This window comes from Lingula anatina, chromosome 1, assembly GCF_051362555.1.
Source record: "Lingula anatina isolate TDL-2025a chromosome 1, LinAna3.0, whole genome shotgun sequence".
NCBI lineage: Eukaryota > Metazoa > Brachiopoda > Lingulata > Lingulida > Lingulidae > Lingula > Lingula anatina.
In genome coordinates, this window is record NC_141767.1 from 46,020,379 (window position 1) to 46,040,513 (window position 20,135).

Below are 20,135 nucleotides of genomic sequence, written 5' to 3' on the forward strand. Positions count from 1 at the left end.
TTTTCCAATTCTCTTGTCATTGAGTTCAGAAATAAATAACTTTTTATTTTGCCGATAACGCGTTCAACAAGAGCCGATGTATTTTCTTCTTCGTATGTTGATCTTGATAATATGAGCCCCATTTGTAGAAATCAGTAATACGTATACGGGACTGGATACATAATAATAAAAGTTTTATTAACGTCTCACGTTAAAAAAAATAGAACCCACCCTACTAAGGGTTATGAGAGACTAAAACCTGTGATAGGCCTACTACATTTAAAATGATCACTTATCAATAAAACACACACAAAAAGGATATTACATACAAAACTTTTCAAACATTCTCTTTGTTGTTACACAAAAAGTCGTGAAAGTTCTTGAATTTTTTGTAAGTAGAATCCCCTTGTAAAACTTCATAGCTTTTACTTTCTTTTTCCATAATCTCATGCTTAAAGTCTTTTCTTTCTTTTTAGACCCCTATTTTTCAATTTTTTCTTCAGATCTTTATCATGTTTTTTTTTTTCGCATTGTTTACCCCCGTGTTCTATTTGCCGATAGTTCGTTATATCCGTTGATTAACTAAGCATTTCTGTTTTTTATTAAAGCACCGTTGATCTCCTAATATTATAGTTTTTCTTCCCGCCTTCGAAATGTTCAGCGCAAACACGGTGCCCTGCTTTTGATTCAAACCTGCTATATTTTCCTTTCTTTCTACCATATTTTTCATTCTAACAGGTTTGTTGGGAACTTAAGTTATTAAACCTCATGTGTCGATCTCGCTTACTGTTATATTAGCAGTGGGACAAAAAGCACGTAAACCCAGCCATGGTTTTTAGCACCACTGTAAGTATTTCGACATATCAGGACTCCCCTACCCACAATGCAATTTCCATTTCCGGAAAAGATGAAAAAGGTCTATACAAACTGATATCTTATGTTTCTGCATGCCTCATGTCCTTGAACCGAGTTTAAATTGTGAATGCATAACAATTTGCCGACAAGGTTAAAAAGAAACTACTAGAAGCTTTGTAAAAGCAGAACTCACTTTTCTGTGAAAAACAGCTTAATTTACTGACAGGTAAAAAGGAACTATTAACCTAAATACAAATACCTTCAAAGAAAGATATAGTACCACTGTGTATGTTTTTGTAAACTGTATCATCACTCTCAATTATAGAGAAGAATTACCGTACAACTTTATCTCACTAAGGCAGATGAAATTTACACTCTCCCACAGCAGCTCCACAAGATACAGTAGATATAGATTTTGGTAAATGTTTTGATGCAACAGCTTTATCCAAAGAAAAACTCAGAGGGAAAAGATCTGGCCTATAGATGAGATGTATTTAGATCATTAAACAATACACAAAAGCAATATTTTGGAAAATATAATCAAGTTGGGCAATTAGTACATGTACTTCCAGATAGCAACAATCACTTGAAAAAAACAACACAAAGTACCAGTACTACCCAGTACCATACCAATATAACCCAACAGAATTACCAGTATTGATATAATTGTCAGAAGAAATTACCCAATTGCCTGAGAAAATCAGCTTACATGAAGTATTGATTAGCTGGTCCCTGCAAAACCAACTGATATATATATATATATATATATATATATATATATATATATATATATATATATATATATATATATATATATATATATATATATATGCACGTACACGAACACACACACTTAGTTATATAAGGGTATATGCACGCACACGAACACACACACTTAGTTATATAAGGGTGATATACTTGTGTGAATATCTTGATACCAAATGTTGCATTTTTCTTGCAATATATAATACATAATTTCACAATTTCAAATGTGGTTCATACCACAACTTTAAGGCTTTGTTCACATGGAAAGTCTATTTTCTAAAAATCTATTTTCTATTCGTGGTATCTTATGATCACAGTCTGTGCCCTGAATATCCCGCGGCGTAATTACTGGCAGCGCGAGCCAGTTACTTATACAAAGCTGTAATTAATTCTTGGCTGTGCTCGCATTCTATAAAATCTCATCCTCCGTTGCCGCATCGCTTGCCATCGGATCATGACAGTTGCACTCGAATCTGTAGTGTGTATAGCTTCTTCATCTTCTTCGTCTTGTTGTTGCACAAAATCGACAAACACATTTTTCAAAGCAACCGCGACCGCCATTAACTTTCTAACTTCCTACTGCGAATCTCCTCTGAGCACAGCCGAGAATAAATTACAGCTTTTGAAGTAACTGGCTCACGCTGCCAGAAATTACGCCGAGGGATATTCAGGGCACAGACCATGATCACAAGATATACCGCAAATAGAAAATAGATTTTTAGAAAATAGACTTTCCATGTGAACGAAGCCTAAGAATACATACAAAAGGCATTCAAGGAATTCTGTAGTGCTTATTCCATTACCATATACCACGAAAAGAACAGGATTAAATAATGTTCAAAAAGGGTATTCTCTCTGTCTATAAATTAATATTGACAAATTTTTATTTATTTTTTTAAATTCAAATATTTTTCAAGGACTAAAATGATGGAATACTAGCCCTTTTCAAAGCTAATAACAATATGAAGTATTTTTCAAGGTCAAAAACTTCAAGGTGCCAAGCTAAGTCCAAGCACTTTTCAAGCCTATCTAAACCTTGACCACATGCAGGAGGAGCCACCACTAAAAAAGCTCAAGCCTGTACATACATATTTATAAACAAAGTAAATACCTATCAACAGTACATACGGATGGAGATAAAAAACAAGGCAGCAAAGCTGTCAAATGTACAGACAAAAAGCAGGAAATAACAAAACAGGCTACTGTCAATTCTGATGCAAAAGTACATTATGTTAAACTGCAAATTCAACATTAAATTTTAATTATACTCAACAGGTAATACCAATGTAAGTAAAATGTGTCACAAGCATAAGGCTTCAGGCCCACGGGAGTTCAAGTTCACACTTTGAAAATGTATAACTTCCAGAAAAAGAAGTAGATTAGACTGCTTTTCCAACTCAGGTTGCATTTTAGTCCTGTATTTCTTTTTTGAAAGTTTGGCAATCATAAGTAACATGGTTTTCCCATAATGGTCATCATGGCAGCAGCACCCAAAATTGTGTTTTCTTCTATTCTGATGCAATATTACATAATGGTTAACAGCATAATGACAATCAATTTTTAATAATAAAATATACGTATCATGGATTTTCAGAAAATGTGACTAGCATGGGTCTTCAAGCCTGTGGAACTTCAGAGTCACAACTTGAAAATGCCAAAATGTAAACAAGACAGCACTGTTCTGAAATGTTTTTTTTCCCATTTTTAACAATTTTTAACATAAAACAAAATTAACAGTTTACTGCCATTTTTATATGATCAACTAAAAAAATTGATGAGATGGGACAAATATCAATAGAGCAGTGTTAAATGTCCAATTTCTTCCATTCTGAGATTCTGAACATAGTGAATGATTGAATCTGACAAACTGCAATGATATGAGTTTATTTCCATTTTTGAAACTTTATTACACAATACACGATAACAAGTTTACCATCATTTTTACAAAATCAACTAACAATGTTGTAAATATGCAGGAAATGTCAAACAAACACTTTTTTGTATCTTATTAATCAAATAATGAAACTGTTAACATGCCTAAGAATTGAATCTCAGGAAATGTGAAAAAACAGCATAACTTCTAAAATAATGGCCCGATTATGCTGATTTTTGAACTCAACCTGCCTTTTAGCAGGATTGACCACTCCTGTGAGTTTCATGACAACAGGCCTAACGGTTTTCCTTAAAATGTGTTTACAGGGTTGCATATATGCTGAAAAGTGAAAAAACAGCATTACTTCTACAATAATGGCCCAATCATGCTGATTTTTGAACTTGACCTGCATTTTATGAATATTCATCAGCTCTGTAAATATAAAGCCAAAAAGTAAAACTGTCCTCCACTTATCGTGTTTACAAGGAAAGTGCACGGCAACGGCATCGGCATCGGCACCGGCATCGGCGACGGCGACGGCGATGACAGACGCAGGTGATGGCAATATGTACAGACACATCTGTGTCTGTACATAAAAATGAATAAAGACATATTGTTAACTTAGTAAGGTAATTTAACATTAACATGAAGATCTTTAAATTCTTACCAAGTACAGAAAAAAAAAAATAACGGGAAATGAAACAAATTTCAGCTTACAACTGGCAATTGAGAATAAAATCTCTGCAAGATACGGACAATAATGTTGCTGATCCCGACCTGTAAATAAAGGACTAAAATTGGGGTTTAAAGCAGCTTGGCTATTCTCAATCAATACATTTGATCGGTAAGCAAGTGGTTGACCAATCTTCCACAGAGTGAGAAAGAGAGAGACAACATATGTGGAGTGATATTCTCCCTGGACCACTCCAATGTAAAATGCCCAGCCAAGCCTGGCACAATTATCATCAATTTGTGAGCTGCTCTAAAACACTCGCAAATCTTCTTAATGTTTCTGCTGACCAACTATACTTGATTTTATTTAGATATATATTTGTTTTGTATCATTGCAAAAAATGACCTAGCAATTAAATGATCTGAAATAGAATTCATGGTCACAATTGAAACTGTGATTTTCCTTTATGTTTGTCACATATTTCTGTCTGTGAAGTGAAAATATTTCTTATATCAAATATTACTTGTGCCATGCAGTGTATGCATGGTTTATCTTTAACCTTGAAAAACTGTGCAAATATCTTTAAAGCATTTGTATTGTAACCTCCCTAAATAGATTAGGATGGATAAAAGCACTCAGCTTCTGTTCTTCTATTTGCATTATTGATGAGAGAGGGAAAATATGAGAATTACAACATCTGGGTTCTTTGAAGTTGAGCCCAGAATAATAATCAACTGTTTGGGGTGTTCTTTGTCTTAGTTTGAAAAAAAAAACTTCAATAAATCATAAATGCCAAGATTTACACAGTTTTCCACATAAAAAGTGCTTTTTAAGGATCTGTATTATTTAGCACTGAATTTCATATTCTGATAAATGGAAAAATCAAGTAAGAGATATATTAATGACATTGTTATTCACATGCATTTAAGATTCTGATATTGCCAAGCTGAACTGGCATTCTGAATAGCAGACAAAAACTGTATTTGTACTAGCACAAATTCAGACGAAAAAACAGCCAGAAATCATTAAAATAAGTAAACCAAGATACACAAGGTCAATTTGAACGATTGGGTCTGGCAGAAAGGGTAGGGGCTATTTTCTCAATATGAGTATTGTCAATTATCAGTGGATTTGCAGCCATTTAAAGGAATCTGAAGACAGGTATGTGTAATATGATCTTTTTTTTTTTACTCATCAGCAAAATAAGGAACAAAATTTAATTTGCCATCATGCAAGTGTTTAATATGGAATAATCAAACAGAAAAAAATCTTTTTTTTTCTGTATTTTTCTGTATTACACATCTTCAGCATAGGGAGATTACATGATTTGTGATGTATTTTCACAACATTACTGCATTCATTATTATAATATTGTAATCCCCTTATCACATGCAGAAACAAAGGGCAAAACCTTAAAAATAAATTACATGAACACAAGGCTACCAAAATAAAGTGAATCTTTGATGGAGAATATCTCTTCCTTCCTCTCAGCTTTTGTAAAAAAAAAAAAAAAAAAATGCATGTACATGCACACGCAGGCACATACACAGATTAAGTGAGAGAAATAAAGCCAGTCTTTTGGCTTCCCATGTACCTTCTCCCACTGCCCTTAAATGCCCATACCTTAGAAAAAAATCTGAATCCATGCCTGCATGCTCAAAAACTTTATACTGGAAGTTGTAAAAGTATTCTCAAATCTTTGTTAAATGCATTTATTATGGATTTTATCAACTGTTTCTTTTTAAGTTCATCTTAGTGGGGAAGGGGGGGGGGAGAAAAAATGCCTTTGAATGGTTGCATGTTATATTTCGATTTCTCAGACACTAATGCCAAAAGGGAATATAGGTACTCATGCAACCCACACTTGGAATAAGCTAGCTTCCGTATTTCATAAAAAGAGAAAGACCTCTGTTGGTAAAATTTTTACTATGAAAAGAATATGCATAACTCACAGGTCTTTTATGCAAGTCTAATATCTTCATGTTTGTAAGTAATGCCTATATGGTACTGAGACAGTGCAATCACAGTGGCTTATTAATCTAGAGAGATTTATAATGAATAACATAACTTGAATAATTCCTCTGCTGTGTTTTTGCAGAGAGAGAGAGAGAGAGAGAGAAAGAGAGAAAGAGAAAGAGTCTCACTACAGTGGATGCCAAACTCCCAAAACAATCCAAGACCTTGATAAGCTCCTATGCTCTTTATTTTCTAAAACCATGCATTCTCTCACTTGGAAATCATCTGCACACATTAACCTTTACGAAGATTTTTTTTCAAATAATGTTTCCCTAGAGATGTTATAAGAAAACATATCCTTGAGCTAAATGAATGAGTGTCAATCAACTAGAAGACATGACTGACACTTACGGCTTTTCCTTGTGTTAACACCCTTCTTTCAATGCAGTGTTTTTATGTATCTGAATTCACGCATTTGTTTCTAATATTTCAAATACAAAATATGTATGTATGTGTATGTGTATGTGTGAGGAGAGAGGGGGAAACCATAATATTTCCCCTTGTTATGTTCTTAATAAGTTGGAAATTAAAAGGAAAGACACTGAACAATATACTAACAACAATGAGAAAGGAATTGCTGACCAGTAATCTCAAGATTTCACACATTTTCAAACGCTCAGTGCTGGCATCAAAGCCCTAGGACAAAGAAAAAAACTCAGGTGTTTTGCAGAGAAACCTTACCTTAAATTCAATTTCTAAGAGGTTCCGTTTCTTCTTTTCTTTGAGCACTTCTTGGAATTTTTCCACTGGAATGGACTCTCTTGACACTGCCTGGATGTCTTGTTCTTCAGTGGCTATAAAAGTAAAGGGATATCATTGTCTTATTATGAGTCATATATTCAAATATATCAATATATATTTTAAGGTAAATAGATGATAAATAAATATCCGTACACAGCATATTTTGTGATCAATTAGCACCATTCCACTAGAATGTTAAATTTTCGTAACATTCAAATAAATTGGGAGTGTTCAAGTGTTGGGCACCAACATTTTGACAAATATACCTATTGGCATAAATATATCATGTCTAAACTCTGTTAATTATAAATTTTTGCCTGGGAATGCAAGGTTCTTAAAAGACTGGCCGTTTTTCCTAATTATCAAATCTTGTACATAATCAGTGTGTTCTTTATTAATATTCCCTTATCAATGGGCTTGATGAAAAAAAATTTCAATAAAAATCTAGCTTGTAGCATGAAACCTGTCCGTGTACTGGCACTAACACATACATATTATATAATATGATTATTAAACTATATGAGGTTTAAATGAAATTCTAGGAATACACAACACTTATCACCAGATGTCTGTATCATTCATTATATCTTTATTAGGAAGTGCAGTAGGACTGGCCTGGTCAGTATCCCACATCTTCATTTATCAAGTGCTAATTCCAAGGCAAGAACAAAGACTGTTACATACCAGGCAATATGAATACCAATGTAGACACTCTCGTCAAAGTCTAAGAATAGCTGTAACCTTTTGAATGTATTTGATTAGAATAACAAGAGATTTCTTAAGAGAGACTTCTTAAGAATGATTTCCTCTAATAACCCATGCTGCACACTACACACTGATACTCAGGTGTCATGCTAGCGCATATTTTCCTCCTGCCAATCAAATAAAAACTTTTCAACCAACATTTGTGATCACAAGAGCTTGGTGTATTAGCTGCTACTCAAAAGGCTTGGTTTTCATTTGTGACAATTAAATTCCTGGGCCAATGATTGGCAAAAATGATCCATTCTAGCCAGCACAAGGATAGGGACATGGGTACAATGAACTTTTCCCTGCCTGAAGCCACATGGTTGCATGTAAAAACTGAGAATAATGTTTCCTGGAATGATTTCTCAGAGGCAAAATCAAATTGATAAATAATTTCTCTTGGGCAAGGCTAATGTGTTTAATATCTTATTGGCCCTTTGGCCTTTGATTGCATGTCAATGAAGAGCTTTAAGGAAGGTAAAATACTGCAGTTGTGACATAGACTCTCCCCTCAACTTTGGATCCATTCACTCATAAAATAAGATGGCTCACAGGATTTTTTCCCCGCCAACATCATCAGTGTATAGTAATAAGCTTGTTTGCAACCTAACCATAGTCAGTCTTGTAACAATAGGGACCCATTTATTAAGGGCCCATACCCAACTAAACTTCCTACATAGATCGATCCACCTATACAAGGACTCTTGCTGAGTGCAATCAGATTTACAGATAAACATGCCTCATCTTATTTCTAATGCAGACGTATAGTCACCAGCCTTTCAATATTCTACGTAACCCAGGAGGTGGGGTGTTAATCTGTTAATCTGATTGCATTCAGCAAGAGTCCCGGAGGAGCTGGATTGATCTAATTAGAAAGATGACCCTTGCATCCCAATGACAGGTTAATAACCTTTTTTTAATATTCTACGTGTTACTCTGACACATCATTCTCAATAAAGTGGATGATAAATTCTACCATTGATCTAGCCTTAGCAAATATTTTTTTAAAAGTTTATTAACTTGCAACATAGGTTCTTTTGCAGCTAAAATATGGCCTGAGAGGATCAAGTGTTAGTTCTTATAATGAGTATTGTAAGTTTCCTCCAACCTTACCATGGCCAAAGAAAAAAATAGTTATTTTTTCAACTTACAGGTTATTTTCATATCTATGTCAAACAGGGATATTAAATCTCAGCAAATACATGAATAAGTTGTATCTATCAGACCATGAACATCAAACCTCAATTCCAATACCATACCATATGTTATTGTTTATGTAGACTATCATGGTTACCATATGTTACAATACAGGACTGCATGCATGCAATGAGACTAAGCCAACAATGAAGCATTGCGTAGTTAATCTAATGGTCTTTGTGACCATGCTAACATTTCATACTTTTACACTACATCACTCAGTTGTGCCTATATAAAGAAATGCTAAAAGATTTACCTGTGCATTTGACTAGATTCCTTGAGCAGAGAAGCATTATATGAGTAAGTTAACACTTTTCAATGTGGCTTGAGTTCACTGCTAAACTGTATTTATAAAATGTATATTCCAGAAAAGAACTCCTTCCTCTCTATAGATGTCGACCATAAAGTAAAAAACTCGAGATGTTCAAGGCAGCAAATAAAATGTGCCGAACTGATGGGTTATGATAGCATGGATCCCTCACAGACTGGCCCTTCTAATACTATTGCCATATTAAATATGCTTTCAGATCTGAGGGATGTGTTCTACTAGATACATCCATGCTGGTAGTTTCTCCTTATCAGTGAAATAATGAGAACAATACATCCCTGCTCCCTCAGAAGTGCAATCAATTTATTATGCAATATAATTTCAATAAATTATAAGATATGGCATGGAGCAGAAACAATAGATCTACAGGCCCTTGATGCTATCTGACACAGCAGTGAATTGCATTCCTAAAAGCATGAAAAATTCTGTTACATGGAGATAAAAACTAATGAAATCCCTGAAATTGTATTGTGAACTGCTTTGACAAGCACAGATGTTTTCCTGCATTACTTCTGACAGTCCTATGCAGCTACAGGTTCACTTTCAACAAATCATTTACAGAACTGATATTTCAGGATTCTCTTTGAGCGAGGAGAATGGCATTTTAATGTTCAAAACCACAATAAGGTGGTTTAATCTACATAAATATGACTGTAGTGGCCTTGTTCACAAAAATACAAACTTAAAATGAAAAAAAAAAAAATTTAATAACTGATATCACCAGAAGGTTTTGTGACTCAACAGGAAATCCAAATTAAGGTCTAAGCAATTTTGGAAACTACACACCAACTTCTTTTCTAGTTATGTCAATAATTAGTCTAATTAAAGGTATATTAGGCCTGGTGAGAAAGAGGCATTATTCCACAATGTAAACTTCTGCAGTTTTGTCATACCAAAATCCACTGCATGCATTTGCATGATCAATACTTGACTTTAATAGTGCCAAGGGAATTCAACTAACAGCAAATTGTTAGTTTGACATTTTTCATTTCCGTACTTGCAATCTTAATCAGTGACAATTTTGGATAAATCACAGATATCTTAGAAACATGGGCTCACTACCCCCCCCCCCCCCCCCCCCATACACACACAATATTTTATAAGGAATAGCAGTAAAACAAAACCCTCCAATTACACAATTTTCAAAATTTTATTTGCAATGTGATGACTTAAATTTGATATCTCTGATACATGGTTGGAAATCATAGTACACCAAATACTTTTTCAGCTTTTCATCAACTTGTGCCCATGACTTTACTGTCAGACTTGTACTTTTACCCATTTGAATATACAGAATCTGTACTTTCTATCCTAAGGCCTAATAAAAAACATCATAAAAATCTCTATCATTTTTATTGCCCCTTGATTTTTAACCAAGAACAATATCTGTAGTTAATGGAAATGTTGCAAACTTTGATGGTAATAAATAGCTGTTGATTTGTAGTAATTTGAAATGCAGACTAATGCACATCATATGTAACCATAGACAGAAAATGTTTGTTTTCACAGATAAAAAGACATTATCACAGTTTCCCTAAAATGTTTTCTAAGAAATCTCCATAAATAACTATACATGGGCAATCTGACCATTCCGTCTAGCAATCTAGAGCATTTTCTGAAACCAGCAGATAAATCACTGAATATTTATTTGGTGATAAATATGTAAAATTCTCCATAACCCAACTAAAAAGAATAAAAAAGAGGGATTAACTTGATGTCTTCGATGACATAGGACTTGAATATAACAGAAAAAAATGTTACTATGCCTTTCTAGGTATAAGAACCACATTATGCTCCAAGAAATTGTACACTGTCATATTACAGAAATGAATGTTCCAGTACAGAATCAAATTGAACTGAATAGATTTAAGAAAACATATCCAAAGCATCATTTAGTTGGTCTACTACTTATATATAACCAGGGTCAAGACTATATCTTTTTAGACTGTTAAAAAATTAGCTTTCACTTCGAGTTTTAGACTGGGTTCCCATGCCTAGATCGATCCATCTAGATAAGAATAATAAGTTACATTGTTTTCCTTTTACAAAGTTAATGGAGATAGTGTGTGGCAATAGTGACAGTGAGGCTCACGGAATAACAGATGCAGGTGATTGTTTAATCCCCTGACACAATGCCTATCCATAAAAATCTACTAAAAATCTACTGTTAAACGTAATGTTATCAACAACACAACAACCCTAGAAATCAATGGAATCTGACGCAAAGATATGAACAGTTGGCAACCATAGACTTTTTATCAGTAAAAAAACACACTGCTTTTATCACGTGCATTCAATTCTTTGCTTTTATCAGTGTTAGTGTAACTTAGGGAGCTACTGTGAACACAATAAAGGTGTCTATTTGTAGCAAACAGTTAAATTACAACTTAATCCGTATTAAAATCAATTTGGTAAGTGGAGTTATTATAGATGGCTGTATTCAAATTGGGAATTCAGACACACACATGCACCTCTTTTCATTACATCATGTTTTAGGACTTATTGCTACAGGTTTTCTCTTATTTTCTCAAATACAGTTCTATAGATGGAAGTCAGGCTTCCTATTTCCCTACAAAGTGAAACAGTAATCATAAAACAGAACATTTCAATGGACTAAACAAATCATAACGTGTCAGACTTTTCTCCATAAAAAAGGGCTAATCGAGTTATACAACATCCACTGCAGGAAAGATATCTCTGATTACTGGATGATGCAAATTAAATCTAATAAGAACATCAGGCTTGCTAACATTACGGCACTCAATATCCTTAGATACCTTAACACATTATATCAATATCATGACACCTGAAAATAATGGGACTCAATCCGAAACATGCGCAGAATATGTGTAAATATAAAAGTTTGAGAACCAATCTTTCTGTTATTATTTCTAACATAACAGTGGTTTGACAGCTGCTGTGGTCTGATCACATCCAAAAAGTTTCAAGTCAGCACTTGAGAGCTTCCAGCCCGGTTGACCAGACAATCTAATGTACTCTGGATCGATATTCATGTAACTAAATGTAAAATGCATTGTCATGTATGCGCACACACCATGCTGGCAGTTGAGTATCAGATTTGTTAGGAGTCAAGATAAAAACTGCTTGATAGATTGTTATATTTGTGATGCATGCCATGATACATCAATCCTATTCAGAGTATTAATGGAGAAATGTATTAATAGCACATAATAAAGAGAAATATTCCAAAAATATTATTTGTTTTACATAATGTATCTATTAATCATTCATATTTTCAGATGCACCACTTTCATTACTATGGTTTCTTTTCAATACTCGATAACATGTAAAGATTTTTTGAGTGCAACAATTCTACTGAAAGGCACAGCCTTCCAAGTGGTTTAAAACTGCTGTACAAATTTCAGTCCAGTACCTTTCCTATTTGTATCACATGTTGCTTTTTGTCTCAGATATCTGGCACAACTTGTCAATATTCAAGCAAACAAAAAACCTCTCTAGATAATTGATAAGTAGTTACTTAGCTACCCTTATTAGTGCAACACAGGGTGAAACCAGAAACAATTCAGAGAAATGAAATTAAATTATCTCCATACATTTATATTTCCAGGAAATATACGTTATATAATTTATTCCTCAAATAACCCTTTTCCCTGAAGCAGCATATCTTTTATTATGACAATCTTTTACCACATGAAATACTAACAAAGTTTAAAAGGCTTGATTGGGAGTGGCTTGCCATTTTTTCAACCTCTTAATACTGCCAATACAGAATTTAGTCTCATTTTTTTAAATTCTGCCTACTGATTTCTGAAACAACTAAACAAAATTGAGAGATATGACAATTAATTAAGTCAGTTAAGATCAATAAAAGTAATAAATGATATTCAAAAAAAAAAGAAACTTTTCAGGCCTACCCAACTACCAGACTCGGCACATAAGGATCCCGAATTAACTGGTATATCGGACCACACTACCCGTTTTCAAGGTATGTGTCAGATCGCATTTTGGAGTATCAGTCAGAACACCGACAGGATGAGCCCGCGGTCATCCTATAAAATTTGTTCTGGGGTATGATACTCCGAAATGGGATCTGAGACACACCTTGAAAACGGGTAGTGTGGCCCGATATACCAGTTAATTCAGGATCCTTATGTGCCGAGTCTGGTAGACGGGTAGGCCTGCTTTTGCCTACCTGAAATAAATGATGTCAAAGCCTGAAGAAGCAAGATGGGTTCATATCAGAAAATAGTAATAATAATATACTTAGAGAAATGAGGTATCTAAATTTCTGGGCAAAAACCAACTAAACCATAATTCTATCATTTTCTAATGATAAATTCCCTTTATTTAAAAGTATGTTGTATTATTGATGAAATGATAAATGATGCCCCTGTTTAGTTGAAGTCCCTCCTCTTTTATGTTTAGTTCCATAAATTCTGCTCTAAATTCAGTGTTGATTGAATAAAAATAACAGTGTGTCTTGTAGCCTGATGTTTTTAATGATAACATTGTTGATATAAACAGAACAGATGAAGCAACATACCTGTAATAAGGAACAGTGAATTTTGTTTGTTACAGATTACAACAGCAAGTTTTTGGCCATCACAGCTGCAGCACTTGGTGCACAACCAAACACAATGAGGGCTCTATTTCTTATTTGCTCAAATACATTTTATTACAACTAATGATTACTCAAACATAATGTTACACAATTTACAGAACACAATGAATTCCACAATGCCATGTGCATGCATGCATCTATGTGCTCATGCACATGTGTGTGTATGCAAGTAAAATTTATCAAGCAAGTTTAAGAACTCAGATATTGGACATGACAATTTTTTCTACAGTTGAATCTGGATGTTACCAATGCAAGATTGCTATGTTGGCATCTCATCCAGACAGATATCCAATCTTCCTGGATACCAGTTTTAAGGGTGACATATGCATTCTACACTTTTTATGAAACATACATTTTTTGTTAAGCCCTTTTCCAAGTATACTTGAACTAGCATAACAAATAACAATGCCAATAGTTCATGAGATATTTATGACAAGCACATCTCTCCATTTCACCCATTACCAAATTTATCAGGAAAAAACATACACGGGCATGTACAAAAATCCAATAATTCTATCACACCAAAATGTGATACATTAAAGCAGCCATTTGCTTCATAATTTCATCACACCATTGTAAGATACATTACAGTCTGCCTAGGGTATAGGGTTAATAAACAGTAAACATGCTAACTAAGATCACCAACACACACATATATACACACACAAAATCAGATAAAAAAATAATGAAGCCAATAGTTGCTTCAACATTCCTGTTACCCCAGGTTCAAAATCATAACATAAAAACAAAATCCTTAACATCAAATGCAACACCCAGCAAATATAACTGTGGTTACGTGATTGTGCCATTTTACGAACTTTAAAAATGATCTCTCTTTTGCAACAATTCTTCAGGATTAGCATTACACAAAACAGCCTCTGCTCTAGATATCGATTCCTTTTTTGCAATAGATCTGAGTAATGTGCTCAGGTGTTTGTTTACAGACATTGGACTCCTGAAAACAATCTTCATGTAAAGATTTACTCAATAGATCTTGTTTTATTTCCACTTCCTATGCTAGCAGTAGAGCAGTGTGGTATGGATTGATGTCAGAGCCATGCAAACTAAGACTGTTTTAGACTAACTCAAGGCAGTTGACAGACAGATTGTACCCATATTCTAGTCTATGCTCACGATACAAAAGCAAATTTTCATCCATGCTAAAGAAAATATACTTTGGCTTAAGGGTATCTTAAGCCTTTATTATCATCTAGATACTAAAAATGAGGTTCTTCCTGCATCTAATTATTTAGTAATGCATCTATTTTTGTGCCGATTTAAAACAAAAATGCCCTCGAAAATATAAAATATCGGCGTTCATATTTCTCGTTGCAATGTATAAGCACAGGGTGTTACTTCATCCCTTAACAAAATTTTATGAAAATTGGCATAATTGACCGGGAGTGTATGGGCTACAATCCCGTGCTGTAATGTAGTTATGTGCCCCTAACTACAGATTTTCATTTAAAAAAGGCATTATTTTGCTTTTCAGTGATATAATCTGAACTAAACCTTTTAAGAATAATCGCTGGCAGGGTTCTGAAATACTAAATGGTGTCATTAAATTGGCATTAAAACAACATTGGTGGGTGCTCAGGTAAAGGAGAAATTTGAAAAACTGATTTTTCAATTTTTACCCCAAAATTGCAGTAATGATGTTGCCCCTAAGACGACATGTTGATTAATTCAGTCACTGACCACTAAAGATTTATCTGTTATCCAAAAGAATGTGTTACGCAGTAAGTTTTTGACAAAGACTAACAATATCCTAAAGAGAATATGGAATATTTAGTCATATCTGGTCATTAAACATTTGAGGAGAAAAAAAGTTACTTGGCAAAAGCAAATACTTCAAAAGCACTAGCTTAGTTCTATGTACCTCACCTAAGATATTTGCACAGTAATTGGGTCTCTTGAATGCTAACACAGGTTCCACAGTATGACCAAGATATCTAATTGTATTCAAGCTGTCTACTATGTATACTTCACAGAGTTTGTCTTAAAGCAGCTTAAGGTAGCCCATTTCATTCCAGGGCCTAATTAGTATACAATATCTCATTTGCAAAGAACATACTTCAAGAGTGGATTATTGGAAGAAATCCCTCTGACTTTGCATAGTTCCAATTCCAAGTCAACTGATTATACAATTTAACTTAACTACACTTAATTCAATAGCATTCGATTGAATAGACAGTTGGAAATAATGTGCAGATGAAGTCAGCAATGTATCACTAAATATATATACCAGGATTGAGAAATGTAAAGCCGACATTGTAAGGGCACAACAGTCCATGGATAAAGTGATGAAAATATTCCAAAAAAAGTATTTTCCATTAATAATTTGCATACTTTATCTTTAAGTTCCTAAATTGAGCAAGATTGCAATTTAAACAATTGCTCATTAATTATATCCAACCTACACAAAAGATGACCCCAATACATACTGACTTTAAATAATTAATAAGTATTTGTTTCCTGAAAACAAATATTGTAAGCAGGTGTGGTAGAACAAATGAGTTGTCCTGAAGTTTAAGGTTGCTACTCACTCATGCATTTTTAATTACCCGTATTGGCAAGTTCTGCTTGATGTGGTAGGACAATTTGTCATGCATTATTAGCTGAAAACTCAATTGCCTGCTCACTGGCAAGCTTTCAATTAGTAACTTGTTGCCTGTTATTTTTTCTACAGAATAAAAAATGATCAAAAGCCACACAGTAACACAACCCAAAAACTTCAGGTGCTACTATTTTCACAAAAATCCACAGGTGTGTTCTGACTGACAAATAGAATTACATCAGTTTAGGTCTAAATAATGACATCAGACATCTAAATTTCAGGATAATTATTTATTTTTATTATTATTTATTTATTTATTTATTTTTTTTAAACTGTCAAAACTACAGTGTGGTCTCATTTAGAATGCAAAAACAACAGTTTTCTGATGTTTCCTAGGGTCAACAGTCAATTTCTCCTACTTAATTACAAAACACATACCAAATATATTTTTTCTACAAGAAAAAAAATAATATGTGCGAAGAAAAAAAATCTCATTTCCTCAAAATTAGGCTTGGTCCCACTCATTAACCAACTCATCAAAATCCAGCTTTAGACTATCTTTTGGTTTTAAGTTTTTAGACGCAGCCAGCCCAAGCTCCTGTGTGCTCTCCAGTGTGTATTAGACCCCATTCCATAGATTTTAGATCGATCTATCCCTGTGGGGAGTCTCACTAGATTACTGTCAGCTTAGCTGGCTTAAGCGTCTGTCCCGCCTACTATAAGCTGTAAGGGGGTAATTAACTATGGTGCGCTGCAATTTAGCGTGAACCCCCAGGGAGTTTGGTCAATCTAAATCTAAATCTCTGGATCAACCTAAATCTCTGGGAATGCACCCTTAGACTACAACAAGCATAGACAGCATGCTACCACTACTGAACAATATAAACAACTGATTGTTCCACTGTTTAAAGAGTACATCAGGTTTAAAGAAATATTGGTGCTTAGCACACACACCTCTGCATGCAAGCTGGCAATCAGCTGATGAACTTCATTTGCAATATTTTCTGGGTGACAGCTGATGGCTGCCACTGTGTTTCCACAGCATTCAGAGTATATTCAGAGATAAAGGAAAAACTTGAAATGTTTTGTTAACAATAGTAAATCCATTGCATTGAATTGGACTGCAAGGCACTTTACCATTTAGGTACAATCTATGGTTACGGAAGCTCCCATTTGGTGTAGACAGCTTAAAATACAATAATGGGTTTAATCATTCTGTTATCTGGTGGTTCAGAATTCATTTATGTAGGAACATTCTGAATGTCGGGGTCTATTGGAAACTTATACCACTATAGCCAGCACATGTATGCTGTTTCCAATATCTTAGTGTATATTCTGGGTGGAGTTTATCACCCACAGAGTTCTGAACCTCTGTCTACAAATACACTTGATATTGACAGATAAACTGAATATTTCATAAAACAAAGTGAATTTGCTCAATACTGTCATAATACCCCCTGATATTTTTTTCTCATCTATCCGACTTGATCTCTCCAAGTTTCATGGGTAACTAGAAACTCTAACAACTATTATCAATATGCCTTTGCCTTTTCCAATAAGGTAATGGGACACTATCAAAATCAGCAGAGGCACTGAGAGTTGCAAGTTAGTTTCCAATAATCTCTGGTACACAGGGTGGACTTGCCTGGCAAAAAAAAAAAAGTACAGACCAACATAAAAAATAGATCACAGATTTCATAAAGCATTTTTGATTGTTCCTCCACATTTGTCAACACACAAATGCATTTATTTCCTGTGCTATCTAATAAAACTTCATTAGACAGTATTTGCCATTTATGAAGATGCCAACAGATTAAATGTTCATACCAACACATTATTCAAGAGTGCTTGGCCACTTTCAGCCCAGTTTTCACAAAAATAACTGTTCTAGGACTAATTCAGGAAGAAGATTGCTCTAGAGCACATAGTGAACATGTAATCCCTGAGGCAAGCAGTTAGCACAGTGAGCAGGTGGAGCTAGGGGTAAATGAGGGATAACATAACAGCCCAGAACTAACCCACTGTATTCAAACTGGACAAACACATTATCAGGAGTAAAACTAAGAACCATTTTTGTTAAAACACTAGATGGGACCTTCTGATTCTACCACCCATTGTAAACTGCGAGTTCATCTGAAACGGGTAAAATATGGCAGCGTCTTCAGTTTTACTGAAAATGACTATGATGAAAATGTGATGTCATCCAGAAGCATACTTTCAGTTATAATATTCCACAATTCCATTAACGGCATTTATTACTTAAACCCATTTGTTTTTTATGCCTTACAGTGAAAATACACTTGAGAACAAAATGAAATTCATTTTCACAACGTGTAGGACGGGCACAAGTATGAGGTTAAGCATCTCTTAAGGACCGTTCCCATAACCCTATTGTACTACCTGGATAGATCTAACTCGACAGGATTCTCGCTAAATTGCATTCAGTGTAAGCAGCTAAATATTGTCTTGCACGCCTACACAAGCTGCTAGGAGGTATTAAACAATAGTCAATCCCCCCCCCCCAGTTACTCGAGGGGGCATACCAGACAATTAAGTTGATTACACTGAAAGCACTTTAGTGAGAAGCCCTGCAGAGTAAGATCGATCCAGCTAAAATGATGGGTTTATGGGAACGTCTTACTAAATGTGATAGGCAGTTATAATATGTTGCACTTCAAATTCCATTTCAACCTATTTCATGAATTTATTTAATGCTCCCTCACCATTTTCAGGTGCATTTCTATAAGTTTCATGGGTCAATACTTCATAAATTCCAAGCAGAAAGTAAAACACATAGTGATCCCCCATACCTTTTATGCTTCACTTCCATCATGTTTAAACAGTGCTGACAGTAAGATCAGTTTTGTTCCCTGCCCCGAGACTGAATATAGCAAGCTATCAATCTTTATTCAATCAATACACCTGATAAGCATGGTCAAATTCTATCAGACAGCAAATAAATAATCTTCAATAAATGCTCTAGGGCAACCCTTCCAGTCATGTAATTTGATGATTTATTAGTTAGATTTTTGATGCATTAGTCAGGATAGTCACTTCTTTCTTAATGTCTTTGACACAAAAGACATAAAATTCACACTACTAGTAGTAAGTGCATTAAAAAAATAACCACTGCCTGCTCTTCGTATTTGCATTTGAATCTATTGCCTGACTTCCAATCTGTGCTAATCTAATTCTCAAAATAATGCATCATTATTACATAGTTATTAATCAAAGAGACTCCAAAAAGTATTTCCAAATGGCAAGCTTCAGGTGTAAAAAAGAAATACAATGCTACATACAAGTCCAATATCTGTGAAACATAAACATGTCCACTTTCAATAGTGTGTTCTTTATCTTTTATGGCAATGTTTTCATTTGCCTTTTATGGCTATGAACAAAACGCATAACCAACCAGTTCAGAAAAGTAAATCTATTTATGTTACACACGCACAAGCACCTAGTTCCTTGTTTTTCCACATGCTTGAATTATTAAACATGCTATACATGCACTGCCTATCTGCTTCTATTGTGTAACTATCATCTGCTCCTTTCATGTTTATCTCATCCCCTTTGTTTTCTGGAATGTTATTTAACCCATTATCAAACCCCCTAACCAAAAGGCGAGGCATCCATTTCATAGCAGTTACATCACTGGTATCCTGGAAAAGCATCATTGATATGATAACAGTTGTGTTGGGTGACATTTGCCAAGGCTCTAATCTATGGATTAATAACAGAAATGTCGCGGCATAACACCAAACTAAATATGTCAGTTTCTCGGTGGCAAGGTTCTAAAGGGTG

At 34.5% G+C, this 20,135-nt stretch overlaps 1 protein-coding gene across 22 annotated transcripts in view; it reads right to left on the reverse strand.

The window, feature by feature from the left end:
* LOC106162145 (receptor-type tyrosine-protein phosphatase kappa) overlaps nucleotides 1-20,135 on the reverse strand; it is an 80,883-nt gene that overhangs the window by 25,754 nt on the left and 34,994 nt on the right. For 21 of the 22 annotated variants that reach the window (XM_013539302.2, XM_087019308.1, XM_087019314.1 and 18 more), the window contains one exon: nucleotides 6,843-6,955. In XM_013539302.2, the coding sequence (XP_013394756.2) occupies nucleotides 6,843-6,955 (113 nt within the window). Of the gene's footprint in view, nucleotides 1-6,842; nucleotides 6,956-9,102; nucleotides 9,359-20,135 lie in introns of those variants that run through there. The other variant, XM_013539313.2, reaches the window with a different exon arrangement.